At 42.9% G+C, this 17,375-nt stretch overlaps 1 protein-coding gene across 1 annotated transcript in view; it reads right to left on the bottom strand.

Moving 5' to 3' along the window:
• The window catches only part of LOC149465262 (doublecortin domain-containing protein 1-like), a 182,897-nt gene that overhangs the window by 22,021 nt on the left and 143,501 nt on the right, over positions 1-17,375 (bottom strand). The window contains exons 16-20 of the mRNA XM_089673493.1: positions 15,231-15,410; positions 12,959-13,159; positions 7,901-8,078; positions 5,188-5,328; positions 1,365-1,466 (exon numbers count right to left, since the gene is read on the bottom strand). Coding sequence (XP_089529619.1) covers positions 1,365-1,466; positions 5,188-5,328; positions 7,901-8,078; positions 12,959-13,159; positions 15,231-15,410 — 802 coding nt within the window. The remainder of the gene's footprint in view (positions 1-1,364; positions 1,467-5,187; positions 5,329-7,900; positions 8,079-12,958; positions 13,160-15,230; positions 15,411-17,375) is intronic.

Raw genomic sequence — 17,375 nt, 5'->3', positions numbered from 1 at the left:
GTTAATAAAACTCACTTGTTATTATTTATTTCAGGTACTTATAAAGCGCCATCAATTTACGCAGCGCTTTACATATATATTGTACATTCACATCAGTCCCTAACCCTCAAGGGGTGTCCAATCTAAGGTCCCTAACTCACATTCATACACATACTAGGGCCAATTTAGACAGGAGCCAATTAACCTACCAGCATGTCTTTGGAGTGTGCAAACCAGAGTACCTGGAGGAAACCCATGCAGGCACAGGGAGAACATGCTTACAATGGATATTTTCCGTTGCCTTTGGAGATGCTGTAACTCCTTTATAACCAAGAATACTATTTGCTGTGATTTTAGCTTTACCTTAAATCCTGCAAACACTTCTGAACACGTGTGAGTTACTTTTTTACTTTGAATAAAACCATGACATGTTGGGTCCTGAAGTACCTGGAGGAAACCCATGCAGGCACAGGGAGAGTATGCAAACTCCAGGCAGGTAGTGCTATGGATGGGATTCGAACTAACGACCAATCACAAAATGTTCAATGTTACATGAAAAATTTTACTGTGCATTTTAAATCTAGAAGACTGTCATACACTATTAAATGAACATGACAGCCTACATCATGGTATTAGCCAAGCAACTAGCATTTTTAGATGGCAGCAATAGCAGATGACATGTATCTCTCAGAAGAGGTTTTCTTAGACTTGGATCTGCACAACCGACATACACTCACCGGCCACTTTATTAGGTACACTTGTTCAATTGCTTGGTAACACAAAATACTAATCAGCTCAATGCATTTAGGCATCTAGACATGCTGAAGTTTAAACTGAGCATCAGAATGGAGAAGAAAGTGGATTTAAGTGACTTTGAACGTGGCATGGTTGTTGGTGCCAGATGGGCTGGTCTGAGTATTTCAAAAATCTACTGGGATTTTCACGCAAAACCATCTCTAGGGTTTATAGAGAATGGTCTGGAAAAGAGAAAATATCCAGTGAGCGGCAGTGGTGTGGACAAAACCGCCTTGCTGATGTCAGAGGTCAGAGGAGAATGAGCAAACTGATTGCTGCGACATTCAGATGGTTGGGTCAGAATTTTGCATAAACAACATATAAGCATGGATCCATTCTGCCTTGTATCAACAGTTCAGGCTGGTGCTGGTGGTGCATATTTTCTTGGTATTTTCTTGGCACTAGCAAGGTGTACCTAATAGAGTGGTTGGTAAATGTATATACTTATTGCTGGCTTGTGGGAGAGAATACTCTGATTAACCAAATATTTTTTTACAAATTCTATGTTCCATTTTCACTTTCCAAAGTAAACGTCCTGGGTAACAGAGTCGCCATGAGATACCCGCCATTACCTTCCACTTCAGAATTACCTTGTAAGTGTCTCATTTTGTGTTTCATCAAGCTGCGACCAATCACAATCTCCTTCTTCTGTAACCAATGTCTTTTCTCTTGTCTTTCTGATCGTTGCACAGCTACATTGGGAACACAAATTATTCTTCACATTTACATTAAACCCTCTACATTTAAACGTTTAGGTACAAAAATCGCTTTATACACATGTAGAGGTAGGAACCTTTTATTGTGAATTATTAAGATTCATTCTTGGTCCATCAATGGTCACTTCAGAAGGGGGTGGCGGTGGGCACTGGTAAGTCAGGTAACATAGGTACAAAGTAACATGCATCCTACATACTAGGGGGGTACAACTGGGGGAATCAATGGTGGAGAAGGATTTGGGTGTTCTGGTAGATCACAGGCTTAATAATGGCATGCAATGCCAAGCTGCGGTTTCTAAAGCGAGCAAAATCCTCTCTTGTATTAAAAGAGGTATAGACTCCAGAGAGAGAGATATCATTTCCCCCGTTACAAATCATTAGTAAGACCTCATCTGGAATATGCAGTTCAGTTTTGGGCACCAATTCACAAAAAGAACATTGGGGAACTGGAGAAAGTACAGAGAAGGGCAACCAAAACTGATAAGAGGCATGGAGGAGCTCAGCTATGAGGAAAGATTAGAGGAACTGAATTTATTCTCTCTTGAGAAGAGGAGATTAAGGGGGGATATGATCAACATGTATAAATACATCAGTGGTTCATATAGTGAACTCGGTGTAGAGCTATTCACCCTGAGGTCATCACAGAGGACAAGGGGGCACTATTTACGTCTGGAGGAAAATAAATTAAATCTCCAAACATGGAAAGGTTTCTTCCCAGTGAGAGCTGTGAAAATGTGGAATAGACTCCCTCAAGAGTTGGTTCTGGCCAGCTCAGTGGATTGCTTTAAAAAAGTCCTGGATTCTTTCCTAGATACACAGAATATAACTGGATACTAACATTTATAGGTAAAGTTGATCCAGGGAATATCCGATTGCCTCTCGGGGGATCAGAAAGGAATTTTTTCCCCTGCAGGAGCAAATTATATCACGCTTTGCTGGGTTTTTTCCTTCCTCTTGATCAACTGTGGGTATAGGATTATAACTTTTTTTTTGTTAATGGTTGAACTGGAAGGACATTTTCTTGTTTCAGTCGACTAACTATGTAACTATAGTCAGTTAGGTTGAAAAAAGACAAAATACCATCAAGTTCAACCAATAAAGCTTCCCTATACAGAAACCTATACCCACAGTAAATCCAGAGGAAGGGAAAATACTCTTACAAAGCATGGTCCAATTTGCTCCAACAGGGAAAAGAAATCCTTTCTGATCCCCTAAGGCAATCACATATTCCCTGGATCAACTATCTCTGGATGTCTGAAAGAGGAAGAGAGATATAAGGTGTGCTCAGCCCAAGTCAGCCATTGGGTAAGTAATAACCAGGGCTTTTTTTTCAGTGGGAGAACGCAGGTCTGGCACCTCCAACACTAAATGTATGTAATGGCAAGGGGTGCTGGAAAGTCTATTGATGCTAGCTACTGGGGGATCTATTGTCACTGGGGAGAATCTATTGTTGCTGGGGGGTCACTTGTGGCTGGGAGGGATCTACTGTTGAGGAAGAGGTCTATAGTTCCTGGCTGCTGGAGGGTCCATTGATGTTTATTGATGGGAGATCAATTGTTTCTGACGGGGGTCTATTGTTGCGGAAGGGGTTTTTTGCTGCCGGGGGGTCTATTGTTGCTGGGGGTAGTATTTGTGCTGGCTGCAGGGGATCTATTATATTTTCTTGTTATCATTAACAAGGGAACGTTTTTTGGCTGGAAAAAAACCCCAGGACTAGTGGGTTTCTAGAGGAGTTTTTTAGCTGTAAAAACGCTTTAACTGAAAAACGCAGCAAAATGCGTTAAAATGCCGCAAACCATATTTTTGGACTTTTTTTGACCAAAAAAAATTAATTTTTGGTAAAAAAAACACAAACGCTGAAAACTGTGGAAAAACATCGCTAAACATGGCAAAACGCTAATGCAAAAATGCTAAAAAAAGCTAAAAAAACCTCGTTTTTAACGTGACTTTACATAGCTAACGTTACCAGCGTTATCAAAATGTCTAGTGTGCATGAGGACTCTGAGAAGCCATTTTATTATTCACCTGTTATTATTCATCTGTTCATCTGTTAAATGTCTACAAAGATTACTAATATATTTAACTAACAATAAACTGTCAACATATTTTACCTAAAGACAATGACCGTTGCTGGGATTAGTTCTCCGATCAGATGTATTATGTGAAGCTATGTTCATGTGCCACATACTTTTGTGACTGAAGCAAAGTGAGTTGAGTGTTTGTCTTAATGTAACTACAAATACTATAAATCAATAAAAAGTATCTGATAAAAAAAAAAAGACAATGACCTTAAGGTGAGCATATGATTTGCCAATGCAGGGGAAAGTAACAGGTTATCTTTAATAGCGGCAACAAAAGCAGCCATTACTCACTTTCCCTTTGCCTTCCACCATTCAATTGGGCTGCTGAGAATGCAAAAAAATACACAGCATTTCCAGGTACAGAGGAGCATGTGAAGCAGGGCTGGGACAAGGGGAGGGCAGGGAGGGGAGGCTGCCCTGGGCACAATGGTTTAGTGCAGGAATGGGGGCTCCTTCTTACAAGGCTGACAGGCAGGGCTGTAGGTAATGTTTTTTTCGGAGGGGGTACATCTCAAAGCTGAGCTGCATTTTTACTGCCCCCCCCCAACTTCTCCCCCTTGAAGGAATGAAGGAAAAGGTGGAAAGAAGGAAGGGGTAGAAGAAAGGGAAGGAAAGGAGGATCGATCAGAGCTGTGACTGTCGGCTGCTGTGTTCAGTTTTCCACCCTCACCGCCTCTGAAGCTGCTCGGGCTGGAGCGTGGGCGGGCACAGGTGGAGGCAGAGCAGATCGAGCCTCTCTCTCCTCTTCTCCTATTGGTGCAGAGGATGGAGGGAGGGAGGGGCTGGGCACTGAGAAGAACACAGTGGTGGTGGTGGGGGGGGGGGGTTAGAAAGGAAACCGAACCATTCTGTGCAGCGGTGGGGGCGGCGAGCAGCACCGGGCCTAGGGGTGTGTGGAAGGGGTGGCGGTGGTTGCGGTGACAAGCAGCACTCTGCTGTATGGCTTTCAATTAAGCTGCTGGAAGCCGTTTCTCCTCCTCTCCCTCATGCGGCTTTCAGCTGCATACAGGAGAGCGCTTCTTGTCACTGCAACCACCGCCACCCCTTCCACACACCCTTAGTCTCGGCGCTGCTCGCTGGCTCCGCCTTATTTCCACTCGCTAGCGAGTAGAAATTTTGAGGGCTGCAGCCTGCAGGGACAGGGATAGTTGGCAACTCTCCTTGGGGGGGGGGGTTCAGACCCCCCTGACTCCCCCCTTATCTACACCCCTGCTGACAGGAGTAGTGACAGTGGAAGTGAATTTGACAAACTACTAACTGCTGGGTGTAGGATCCCCTAAGCTTGTGCATCATGAACCGGTACAGTTTGGCATCTTTGCCCCTGGAGCTGAATGACTTTGTCCCGGCCCTCTTTTTTGACAACTGTCCACTCAGTCACCTATACTTTCATAACGGGTCGGGAAGAAAGTCATTAGCCCTGTGTAAGTTCTTTGTTATAACTTAGCATTTACACAGGGCTAACTCCACCTTGCATCCAGAGACTGAATGGGAGTAATAGGAAATATCATCAGCTTCTGGGGCATCATGAAACCAAACCTGTAGTTTTGTGCTGTAAGGGTGAAGCATGGATTCACTTTTAGGAAACTGGGATGTTATATTTAAATAATAATTCTTACCATGTGGTGATATAAAGGATTCTCCACAAGACACCCAAACTTCAATAGGATGTCGCAGAATATAAGACAGCAAATACTCATCCAGCAGCACCTCTTCAGAACCCATCTGTGCTACTGTAATAGATGTGTCAGTTTCAAGATCTACAGGTAAAGAATACATAGTAAAGACACCTTTATATTTCAAATCCCATGAAATAGCTCTATGATGTACTGTATGTCTGTGTATGCCCCGTTATTGTGTGTTGCCCCCTGGCAGATATTAATAGCATTGTGTATGTACAGTATATGTGTATCTATATATACTCCCCGGAAACCTATATCAGGCAGAATATGTAGATATACAAAAAACAAATAAAAATTAGCAGCTAATGCTAAAATTGAATAATTCATCAACCACCATAAAAATATAGATATATGTAATACAGCACTAATAAAATCTATCTGAACAATGCTCTAAAGGCAATAGTTGATGAGTGCAAATAGTGTGTGCTAAAACCATAGCACAAAAACATGAATACTTCTTATTGTGCAACGTCAATATTCACATATAAATTAAAGCTGTTTCTCCACTTCACACAATACAAAAATAAAAGTGTCCAAACAGTTCAAAATGTGTTGTGTTCTTTTCCACTTTCAAATAATATCAAAATGTCCAAAAGAAATGAGACATCCATCAAAATGCAGGAGACTCAACTTTCAGTCATTTCCCTGATCCAGTGGACTCATCCTCTGTTATAGACCTATTCTAGCTGGTGACATAGTCAGCCACACTTATCACCATATCCTAGATTGTAAGCTCCAAGGAGCAGGGCCCTCGAACCCCTTGTGTATTGAATTGTATTGTTACTGTCTCGTGTACTGTCTACCATTATAATGTTCAGCGCTGAGCAAACTGTTGGCGCTATATAAATCCTGTGTAATAATAATAATGGGGCCGGTATAAACATCCAGGATCTTGTTAAGCCACTAAAAGGAACTCCACTCAGTATCTTCCAATACAATAAAACTATTTCATAGTGCTCCAGTATATCTATATTTTTTTGCCTATGAACGCTTTTGCCGGTGTTCCCTTTTGAAAAATGTTCTAGCCGATTCAATAACTTTAATTGAACTGGTCGGGAAAGAGCAGGGGCGGACTGACAACTCATGGGGCCCCCAAGCAATAGGGGATCATGGGGCCCCTGTGTCCTTGCCCAAACTCAAAAGAGCCTATGAAAAAGGTACCGGGGCATCTAATGGGGCCCCCGAATGACCCACGGGCAGTGCACGAGTTTTCAAATGGTCAGTCTGCCCCTGGGAAAGAGCCTTGTCTGCTGTAGATCTGAATCTGTACATTTTAGTCGTAGACTTACCCCTCACAGAGCGGCATGTGTTATTTTTTACTACTGAGCAGAAATGGTAGCTGGTTTGTAGGCTGTTTGGCACCTATGGAGGCTATTCTTTAACCTACTTAGGGATAATAAATCTCTGTCCAAGCTACTGGAGGTGGGGAAAAAAAACCAACACATTATTTATTTATTTTCATGTAATCCTAATTGTACCCTTGTTACTTTGCTTTTATGAGAACTGGCAAGTGATAGGACAGCCTTACAGTCTGACCCTTTGCCTGACACTTGGACAATGGAAAGGACAGATGTATAGCCCTGACATTCAGCCTAACAAGGAGATAATCCAAATAAACAATAAAGTAACATTTCTCAACCAGGGTTCTGTGGAACTCTAGGGTTCCTCCAGAGGTTGATAGGGGTTCCCTGAACAATGAGCAGTTTCTGCCTCTCAAAAAAGTTCTTACTGGCACCATAGATCTTTTTATCTATCTGTTAGGGGGTCATTCTTCCCAATGAATACAAGTGTGAGGAGCATTCTTCCCACTGACCATCCCACTAACATATCATGAGTTGTAGATATAATAATTTTTATCAGGGGTTCCCTGAGACCAGAAAGTTATTTCAAGTGTTCCTCTGTTTTGAGTAAGGCTGCAATAAAGATTCTAGTAATACTAGAGGCAAGACTGCACTATTAATATAATTCAATCGTTATGACTCATATTATTAAAATGTCCACTGAAGATCAGTTCTTTTTTGGTTTCTGAAGTTTCTGACTTGAAACAAATATGAAGAGCAGGAGTTATTGCCTTATTTGCTGCATGCTTTTTTATGTTGAAGTCATAGACAGCCAGACGACACTCAGAAATGACACCCTCTTCCAATTATTGGACAGCACAGTGGTTAAATGGTTAACACTTCCGCCTGGCAGTACTAGGGTCGTTGGTTCAAATCCCAACCACAGCACCACCTGCCTGGAGTTTGCATGTTCTCCCTGTGCTTGCGTGGGTTTCCTCTGGGTACTCCGATTTCCTCCCACACCCCAAAGTCATGCTGGTAGATTATTTGGATCCTGTCTAAATTGGCCCTAATATGTGTATGTATGAATGTGAGTTAGAGACCTGAGATTGTACGCCCCTTGAGGGTTAGGGACTGATGTGAATGTACAATATATATATGTAAAGCGCTGCGTAAATTGATGGCGCTATATATGTACCTGAAATAAATAAAATAAAAAACATTCATAGTGCAGGTATAAGTACATTGAGCTGTAAACTATATTAAAATCCATAGAGAAGGTGACAACTCCTTCACCTGCAAATAGTGGGGGGTTTCCTCTAAGACTCATAAGAGAAGACACCTAAGCTATAATTCAAAGAGGTTCTCACCATTCTGGTTGTCGGTTTGTTCTTTCTCATCCCCGACTTGCTCCTTGTTTTGTTTAAAGAAATCATTCACAGCCCAAGTGACCAAACTAGAAAGATCCAAGACAACGGTACCATCTATAGTATACAGCCTGCAGGCAGGTCTGGGGAGGTCCAGCTCTTTTGTAGACAGGTCTAGTAGCTGGATAAATGGCAAAATAGCACAGGGTTTAAAAAAAAAAAAATATATATATATATATATATATATACACAAACAGTATTAAAGATACATACACTAAAATAGTAAGACTATAGATATCAAATGTTCTCTCTATATAAGGTTGCATTCAGATATCATACTACCCAAGAGTGACAAGGACCCTTCATAATGATGTCACATCTGTGATCAGTAATCATTTTGTGCAATTAAAATATAAAGCTCAACTTCAGCCCAAATTTTTTAATAAAGTGGGGAAGAGTTAGAAGTTCCATCAGCTTTTTATTGCTGTCTGCCCATTCATTTTATATATACATTATATACAAGGGGGAAGAGGAGTGTAAAGCACAGAGAGCATAATTTATTGCTTCTATTAAAGAATAGCCCAATACCTTCAAGCAAACTTGCCCTTCTAATCACTGATCTGTATTATGCAGTAGAAATGAAAATATGTCTGTGCTCAGATCCCAAATGCCTTCTATATATACAAGACATGAGATGCTAAAGAGGTATAACCACACATTAACCTTAACATTATCCAGGGCTTTTCTCAGAAATAAAGTGCAGGAACTCAATTAGGTCCCATATCGCAGGGGAGAGCGCACCACATTAAATGATGGGTATGGTTCAATTGCACTAATAGTAGAAGGGTTTTAAAGGGGCATTGTTAAATACCAGGAGTGCATTACGTACAGGGTGCAGAGTTCAGGACTGCGCTGCATACTGAGTGCAGAGTTCAGGAGTGCACTACGTAGAGAGTACAGAGTTCAGGAATATGTTATGTACAGAGAGCAGGGTTGCCAACATTTCAGATAGAGTTCCAGGGACAACTTTTTTAGTTGTGTGTTCAGCAAGCCATTGTATAATGTACTTTATTTGAGGGGCATTCATGTATGGAGTGTATGATGGTATGTGCCAGAAAGGAGTGCGGTATGTATGACAGTGTGTGCAAGAAAGGAGTGCAGTGTGTATGACGGTGCATGCAGATAAGAAGTACAGTGTGTATGATGGTGCGTGCAGATAAGGAGTACAGTGTGTATGACGGTGCATGCAGATAAGGAGTGCAGTGTGTATGACGGTGTGTGCAGATAAGGAGTACAGTGTGTATGATGGTGCGTGCAGATAAGGAGTACAGTGTGTATGACGGTGCGTGCAGATAAGGGGTGCAGTGTGTATGATGGTGCATGCAGATAAGGGGTGCAGTGTGTATGACGGTGCATGCAGATAAGGAGTGCAGTGTGTATGACGGTGCGTGCAGATAAGGAGTGCAGTGTGTATGACGGTGTGTGCAGATAAGGAGTACAGTGTGTATGACAGTGCATGCAGATAAGGAGTACAGTGTGTATGACGGTGCGTGTAGATAAGGAGTGCGGTGTGTATGACGGTGCGTGCAGATAAGGGGTGCAGTGTGTATGATGGTGCATGCAGATAAGGGATGCAGTGTGTATGACGGTGCGTGCAGATAAGGGGTGCAGTGTGTATGATGGTGCATGCAGATAAGGGGTGCAGTGTGTATGACGGTGCGTGCAGATAAGGGGTGCAGTGTGTATGACGGTGCGTGCAGATAAGGGGTGCAGTGTGTATGACGGTGCGTGCAGATAAGGAGTGCAGTGTGTATGACGGTGCATGCAGATAAGGAGTACAGTGTGTATGACGGTAATGCAGATAAGGAGTGCAGTGTGTATGACGGTGCGTGCAGATAAGGAGTGCAGTGTGTATGATGGTGCATGCAGATAAGGAGTGCGGTGTGTATGATGGTGCGTGCAGATAAGGAGTACAGTGTGTATGACGGTGCGTGCAGATAAGGAGTGCAGTGTGTATGATGGTGCATGCAGATAAGGAGTGCGGTGTGTATGACGGTGCGTGCAGATAAGGAGTACAGTGTGTATGACGGTGCGTGCAGATAAGGAGTGCGGTGTGTATGACGGTGCGTGCAGATAGGGAGTACAGTGTGTATGACGGTGCGTGCAGATAAGGGGTGCAGTGTGTATGACGGTGCATGCAGATAAGGAGTACGGTGTGTATGATGGTGCATGCAGATAGGGAGTACAGTGTGTATGACGGTGCATGCAGATAAGGAGTGCAGTGTGTATGACTGTAATGCAGATAAGGAGTGCGGTGTGTATGACGGTGCATGCAGATAGGGAGTACAGTGTGTATGACGGTGCATGCAGATAAGAAGTGCGGTGTGTATGATGGTGCATGCAGATAGGGAGTACAGTGTGTATGACGGTGCATGCAGATAGGGAGTACAGTGTATGATGGTATGTCAAGGAAAGGAGTGTAGAGGTATGATATTGGGTAGTATATGCAGGAGAGGAATGTGAAATTTATAATAGTAGATAGCATGTTCAGGAAATGAGTGCTGTGTATGACAGCAGGTAGTATGACCAGTAGAGCAGTGTGGAGTGTATGATGATGGGTAGTATGTGCAGGAACAGGAGTTCAGATAGTATGAAGGTACATGGTGTGAACAAGCCCGTATTCAAAGTTCCATCACTGCAACGGCCACTGGGCAGCAACATGCATAGAGGCAGCAACTGATATTAGCTGCAGACACACAGCACCAGTGCCTACTACACTTCTGCACTTCAAACCTTCTTCTGCACCTCCCTGCCACCTTAAGGGTGCAATCACATTTGTGAATGCACCCTGTTTGTGATCAGCTGTGAGAACCAATGCAAGAGTTCTCGGAATTAGCTGCAAAAGGCAACCCCATAGAATGCAATGGAAAGCTGCTGGCTCTCACAACTAATCGCTAACTATTTCTGTCTTTACAAGTGGCTCTACTGAGCTGCAAGCACAAGGTGGTGGAACTCAGTTCTGCCATGCTCTGGCTGAAAAAAAGCCCTGACATTATCATTGCAAACTTTTGCGCAAAAAACAGGGATTCTCACTTTGCATATACTGAAATACATGTTCAAGTTGGCCAACTGCATTAAAGTGATCCCTTTCCATCCAGTCCCTGGTCTACCCTGCAAACTGAAAAATATTACTTGATAATAGCTTACTACTAAAAGCACTGGTATACAGAATGTATAGTGCCAATTCTGTATTACTGAAAGCTACAGAAAAAGATTCAGCAACGCACGTCCACGATGGGAAAATACACAAAGAGGGTGGCCAGCACCAACAGGTAGAGATCCTAATCTTTGCACATATCCAGGTGTGTCCCCAGAAAACACCAAAATGAACCTATTGCTGCTATTAAAGAAACGTCTGGAAACGTCAGACATCCCTGTCCTTTTAATCAATACCTTACTGAAATACTGCATAGTGTATATCAGTGGTTAAAAGGGAAGGGGTTGCTAAAGTTGCTGGACATTTTTTTAATAGAAGGAATTCATGATGCTCTCTGTACTGTAACCTCTTGTATTTTCTTTATTTTGGGGGGGGGGGGGGGGCACCTGGTTGTGTGCATAAATTACTATCTGTACCTGTTTGAGCTGTCCATCCTCTAAAACTTTGTGTGTGTGGTGAGAAGAGATTAAAAGAATCAAGAGGTCCTCCAGCCGAATCACAGTAAAAGCCTTCTTAGAGCAGAAGGTATTCACATACTGTAGCTCATTCCATCACATATCCCAAATGAAGGAGATTATTCCTCATTTCAGGACAGTGTGCAGAGCCATGCAAAGCATTCCTTTATGCCGAATAAAACAGATGTATAGTGCAAATGTAAGGGTGTGACGCATGGATTAATTCTAGTGTGTAATGTTAAACTGCAATATGCTCTTTGGTCAGTAGATGGCAGCAAAGTACAAGAATCGATTTTGTAGTGACTTTTGCTAAGACAAGATAAATGCTTATTTACCCTATAAAGTTTAATGAATACTAATTTAGGGGCTGAGTAGGACCCTCAGAAGGGTCATAGTGAACTGTAAATGCAGGTTTGAGGCTGCAATTAAGAAATGACTTACTGCATCACAAACTCTATGGGAAGGGGAGGAGTTCCTGTGCTGAGGAGGAAGTGGAGTCTGGGTCTGGCTGATGGATGCTGAGGACGTTTGGAGAATCTGTGTGGGGCCTGGAAGAGGATTTACGGCTCACAGAGGAATCTGGCGAGGGCACCTAAGGAAGATCCACAACGAGGCCAGGAAGCAAATGACTGTATGGTCCGGTTCCGGAGTGGGTCAGGAGCAAGCACCAAGAGCCTGCCAGGGAACCGTAAGTGCGGCTTTGCCGCAGCACATCGCACCACACGTGGTCAGTGACATTTTGGATATACCAGAAAGTTACAAGAGACACACTCCACTTTCCTTTGGATTACAAATATATTGTGCAATATTTAGGGTGCACCCCAACGTTATATCTTGCTCAGGAACATTCAGGCGCAGTCAGGCTGCTTTCTGGACATTGGGGAAAGTCTGCAAGTACAGGCTTAGTGTTAGACAGTATTATTCTTACTGTATGGTTATGCGCTGTTATCTTTCTGTTTACGTATGCTCAACTACATGATCACTATAACTGTTCAGTAAACGTAATTGTTTTAAAAGAACCGCTGTCTGTGTCTGTGTGGCATCGTGTACCCTCTGAATCTGTGGGCCCAGCCCTCGGCTTTCCTTCACAAATATAACCTATTATAGAGCTTTTTATTCCAAACTGCATACAGCTGTTTCAGGCTTTTTAGCTTTTACCAGTGAAGCGTATTGTATGGAAACCATGGCTTCTATGGATTATGGTTCAGGACCCAACAAAACAGTGTAAACATACAGATTATGGTGAGAAGGGACTAAAGGAATAAAAAAAAACCCTCTAACCAAATCACAAAGAAGGAAGTAAGGCATTAGCTATTACTTTTTTGGTCATTCAACCTGCCGTGTAAGACAAAAGACATGATGTCACAAACATCCTAATGCAGTACTCACCTCTGGAAATGTCCCAGCAATGAGGACCCTTTCATTCCTGAACCCACTACCATTTTTGTAGGCCTTCACTTTTATAGCCCTGTGATTTTTAGCAGTTATATCCTGTACAACATTGTAGTCATAGTGCTGGGATCTCATAGCAGACAGCACGTCTTTCAAGCTGTCCAGTGTATTTTCTGCTTCAGCACTGGATAGATCCGTCTGTGCAGAGTCAGAAAGGCTTAGTTAGAAAATATCTATATTATATGCTGACAAAATACCTTGTATAATATTATAAATATTAAGAAAGGATTTACATAGCATGGATGAGTGTAGCTGCTAGTGATGGGCAAAGGTTCAGCTCCAACCCACAGGAAGCTGTCACATGATAGCAGGCCAACAGCCCAATCAGCTGTGGTCTGGGAATTCTTCAATCTACAGAACACATAAGAAAAGGGGGGATGTTGATGATATCATTGACCTAATATGGCCGCATGGCCAAATATGGACAATGTAATTGACCAAATTTGGCCTGCTAGGTCAATGATGTCACCATCATCCCCTTGTTACTTGGCTGTAGGGCAGTGAACTGACCGGCTGCAGCTGTTTGGACCAATGGCCTGCTATTACATGACAGCTCCCTGAAGGTTGGGGCTGAACTGGATTTGGCCAAACCTTAGCTCATCATTAGTAGCCATCACTCAGTTCCCTGATTCCTCCTCTGCTCTAGAATCTTGGAGAAGATTCTAGAAGCAGTGGGCAGGCATGAGGAGGGGCTGGGCTGCACTTAGAGGACCTTGGCCAATCCCCAAGCAGGAGGCTTGGCATGGGGCCAGGGCAGCCTTCAAATGTGACAGAGTTTGCTCAGCAGGAGAGTTCGGGTGGAAGATGAAGTGAGAGGCTGGACAGCAGGACCCTGGGAGGGTGCCCAGATGGTAAGGGGTTCACCTACAGACAGGGAAGCTAGAGAAGAGAAAAGCTCAGGACCTCATCGGCCCCCAGATCGAGGACCATCGGTGCAGCAGGGAAGGAGCGGTCTGGCAGAAGGCCTGAGAGCAGCCACCAACCCATCAACTCACAGACAGAGGACTGAGTGAGTAGACCTACACCCCCTGGGCCAGAAACGGGAAGAAGCACTCTGGTGGGAAACTGGATTAGCTTGCTACCCGGGACTGCCTTCTATGTAAAGTGACAGGCACTGGATTCCCTGCCCAGGGATTCACCCAGTACAGCTGGATAAAGGAGTATCTGGGATCTGAGGTGGTACACAAGGAGATGCTGGCTATCTCTCCAGAAGAGGATGTTTGCTGTCTAAAGAGACTTGTATATAGTCCTAGGGAGATTGTTCTCAGTTGCCATTCCTTTTGGGCATCCCATACACCCCTAATCCCATCCAAGTTCAAATTCCCCTAATAAAATCCCAAAAAACTAAGCTCAAGGACTGGTTACTATCTCCTGGAGGCAACTCTGTATGGAAGATGCGTGTTGCCTGGCTGTGCAGGACTATAGTTGGAACCAAAACTTCAGAGAGTCCTAAGGGGGTAGTGCTATATATACGTAACAAAGGAAAAATCTACAATGCATATCTATGAGTCTGATGCATCTAAAGGAAAACGGTTTGGAATAAGAGGATTTATCCCCTCAAGAATGATAATTCCAGAAATATTGGGGAGTCTCTTTCCTCTCCCTCTGGTGCTCATACAAGGTCAATCATAGAAATGTCAATAAAAACAGAATCACCTTCACTAGTGGCTAACAAAGATCAACCAAAATGAAACCCATAACACTCAATTGGAGGAATTCAATCCATTTATACTGACACATTTCTGGCACTATGGCTCTTTTAAATGGCCTGCACCAGATCCAAAAATCCCTGCTGCCCGTTTCAGTAACTTTACCAATAAGTGAAGCAAATTAAAAAATAATTACCTTGCCAACCCACTTGCAAATTTTAGCTATAAAAATTGTAAAAATTACTCATTTCTGTACCAATAAAATTCTTCTAATAAGCTGTACTCTAGAAATGTTTTGTTTTGCATAAGTAAAAGGTAAAAAGAATATGGTATAAAGGGGAGGCTGTAAATGTTTAGTCGATGATCATGATTATTATTATTATTGTTATTTTTATTAAATAACAGGATTTATATACTGCCAACAGTTTGCTCAGCACTTTACAAAATAAAGGGGGACAGTACAGTTACAAAACCACAAGAGCATACAATCTGAACAATATAATTATATTGAAATCATCATGACATTTTGAAATCATCATATTCAATCATGAATGTGTTACCTTTCTGACGTGAAGACATTTAAATGGTCCTAAAGGAGAAAGGTCTTTTACTCCTGAGGCACATGAGAACAATGTACCCACTTTGATTTTCTTCATCTCTCTATTTGGTCGTAAGGTTCGTGCACAGGACACACAAGCCACTGTTTCCTCTTTGCTGTTTGGTGAAATCAGAAGATACCCCTACAATAAATAATGGTGAATTCACAAAAGTTAGATGTGTACTCTGGCACATTAAAGTGTATGTAAACCCTCACCTTGTAAAACAACCCATTCAGTTTAGAAAAAAAATGGAAGGCAAAAAAGTGTGTATAGATATAAAAAAAAAAATTCTAAACACTTTTCCCCGTATTTATACATAAGTGATAACATTCCCTCTGTGCTCAGCTGCATAAGAGCTGGGGGAAGAGAAACAGCATCACTTTGACTTTCCCAGCAAATGGCTGTGCAGGAAGAGGGGATATGGGGTGTCAGGACAAGTCTTATCAATGAAGGTGAGCAGGCTGAGTTCTCGGGACAGCTAGAGAACTAATCGCACTGTGCTCTCATGCTTAGTGTGGTCAGTTTTTAATAGGAAAGCAGAGGGACTGGCAGGAACACCAAGGATTTCACAGAAACAAAGCAATACAAAGAGAACAAGATAATTTTTTATATAAGTACAATACAGCAGGCACATATCGGGAACATGTTGGGTTTACATATTCTTTAAAGTGTTACTAAACCAAGGACCCTGCATTCACTATATCTGGTCTCCCCGGACCCTGCATTCACTATATCTGGTCTCCCCAGACCCTGCATTCACTATATCTGGTCTCCCCGGACCCTGCATTCACTATATCTGGTCTTCCAGGACCCTGCATTCACTATATCTGGTCTCCCCGGACCCTGCATTCACTATATCTGGTTTCCCCGGACCCTGCATTCACTATATCTGGTCTCCCAGGACCCTGCATTCACTATATCTGGTCTCCCAGGACCCTGCATTCACTATATCTGGTCTCCCCGGACCCTGCATTCACTATATCTGGTCTCCCAGGACCCTGCATTCACTATATCTGGTCTCCCCGGACCCTGCATTCACTATATCTGGTCTCCCACAGTACACACAACATAGAAATGCAATTATTTTAGCAAATATAAACTGCTACATACCTTTTCTCATCAGCAATATATATCAGTCTTGTGACTTCTATCAGTGTCCGACTGAGCACTGGTTAAAGCTTGTAGGCAGGGGCGGACTGACAACTCATGGGGCCCTCGGACAATAGGGGATCATGGGGCCCCTGTGTCCCTGCCCAAACTCAAAAAAGCCTATGAAAAATGTACCAGAGGCATCTCATGGGGCCTCCTACTGACCCCGGGCCATCGGGCAGTGCCCAAGTTTTTAAATGGTCAGCCGCCCCTGCTTGTAGGATGAGTTATCATTCACCTTTGACTGTCCCATGAGGCTGCATGACCCCTGACCCTCTGTCTGGACAGTGTTTATTGGCCCTATGCCAATCACATGCACCTCCCCCCCCAAAAAAAAAAAACTCTCTAGCAATACACACTAAATTTAGCATGTGCAGAGTGCCTCCTAGGGATCTGTACTATCATCAGATGGGTTGGAGGCAGTAAAAGAAAGGGAGGATCAGAGAAGTCAGGATCAAACAAACAGTCTTTTTACACAATGCTTTCTTGCATATACAGACTCATTTCACTGTTGTGGGTTTAGTAATACTTTAAGTTAAATTAGATGTAAACCTAATCAGCAACATCTTGTATGTGTGTTATCATAATAATGTCATTTCAAACGTTGTTTTCATACTTTTTAAGGCTGCAGCTTTCAGTAAAAGAATGTCTGGTGATCTTGCCATGAAGATCCTTGTTTAGATACTTCCTGTTGGCACTTCCCAGGGTGTCAACTGTCTCCCAATTGTACTCTTGTGTTTCCAACCTGTTAACCCTCACATTACACCCTCATCAAGTTTTACACTCATCTAGACACGCTTTTGCCAGATCCATGCTGTATTGCCCAAAGGAAGCCGAACAGGCACTACCACAAACCCTCTTATGCCGGCCATACATGGGTTGAAATTCGACCAATCTTTCGTCCAAAAATCAGACCTAAGAATAATCGGCTGTTTTTCGCTCTGTTAGTGGGTAAAT

Source organism: Staurois parvus, unplaced genomic scaffold (genome assembly GCF_062004578.1).
Source record: "Staurois parvus isolate SC_StPar_1 unplaced genomic scaffold, SC_StPar_1.0 ptg000138l, whole genome shotgun sequence".
In the NCBI taxonomy this organism is placed as follows: domain Eukaryota; kingdom Metazoa; phylum Chordata; class Amphibia; order Anura; family Ranidae; genus Staurois; species Staurois parvus.
Note: the sequence above shows the minus strand (reverse complement) of the source record. Positions and strands in the feature narration are given on the sequence as shown.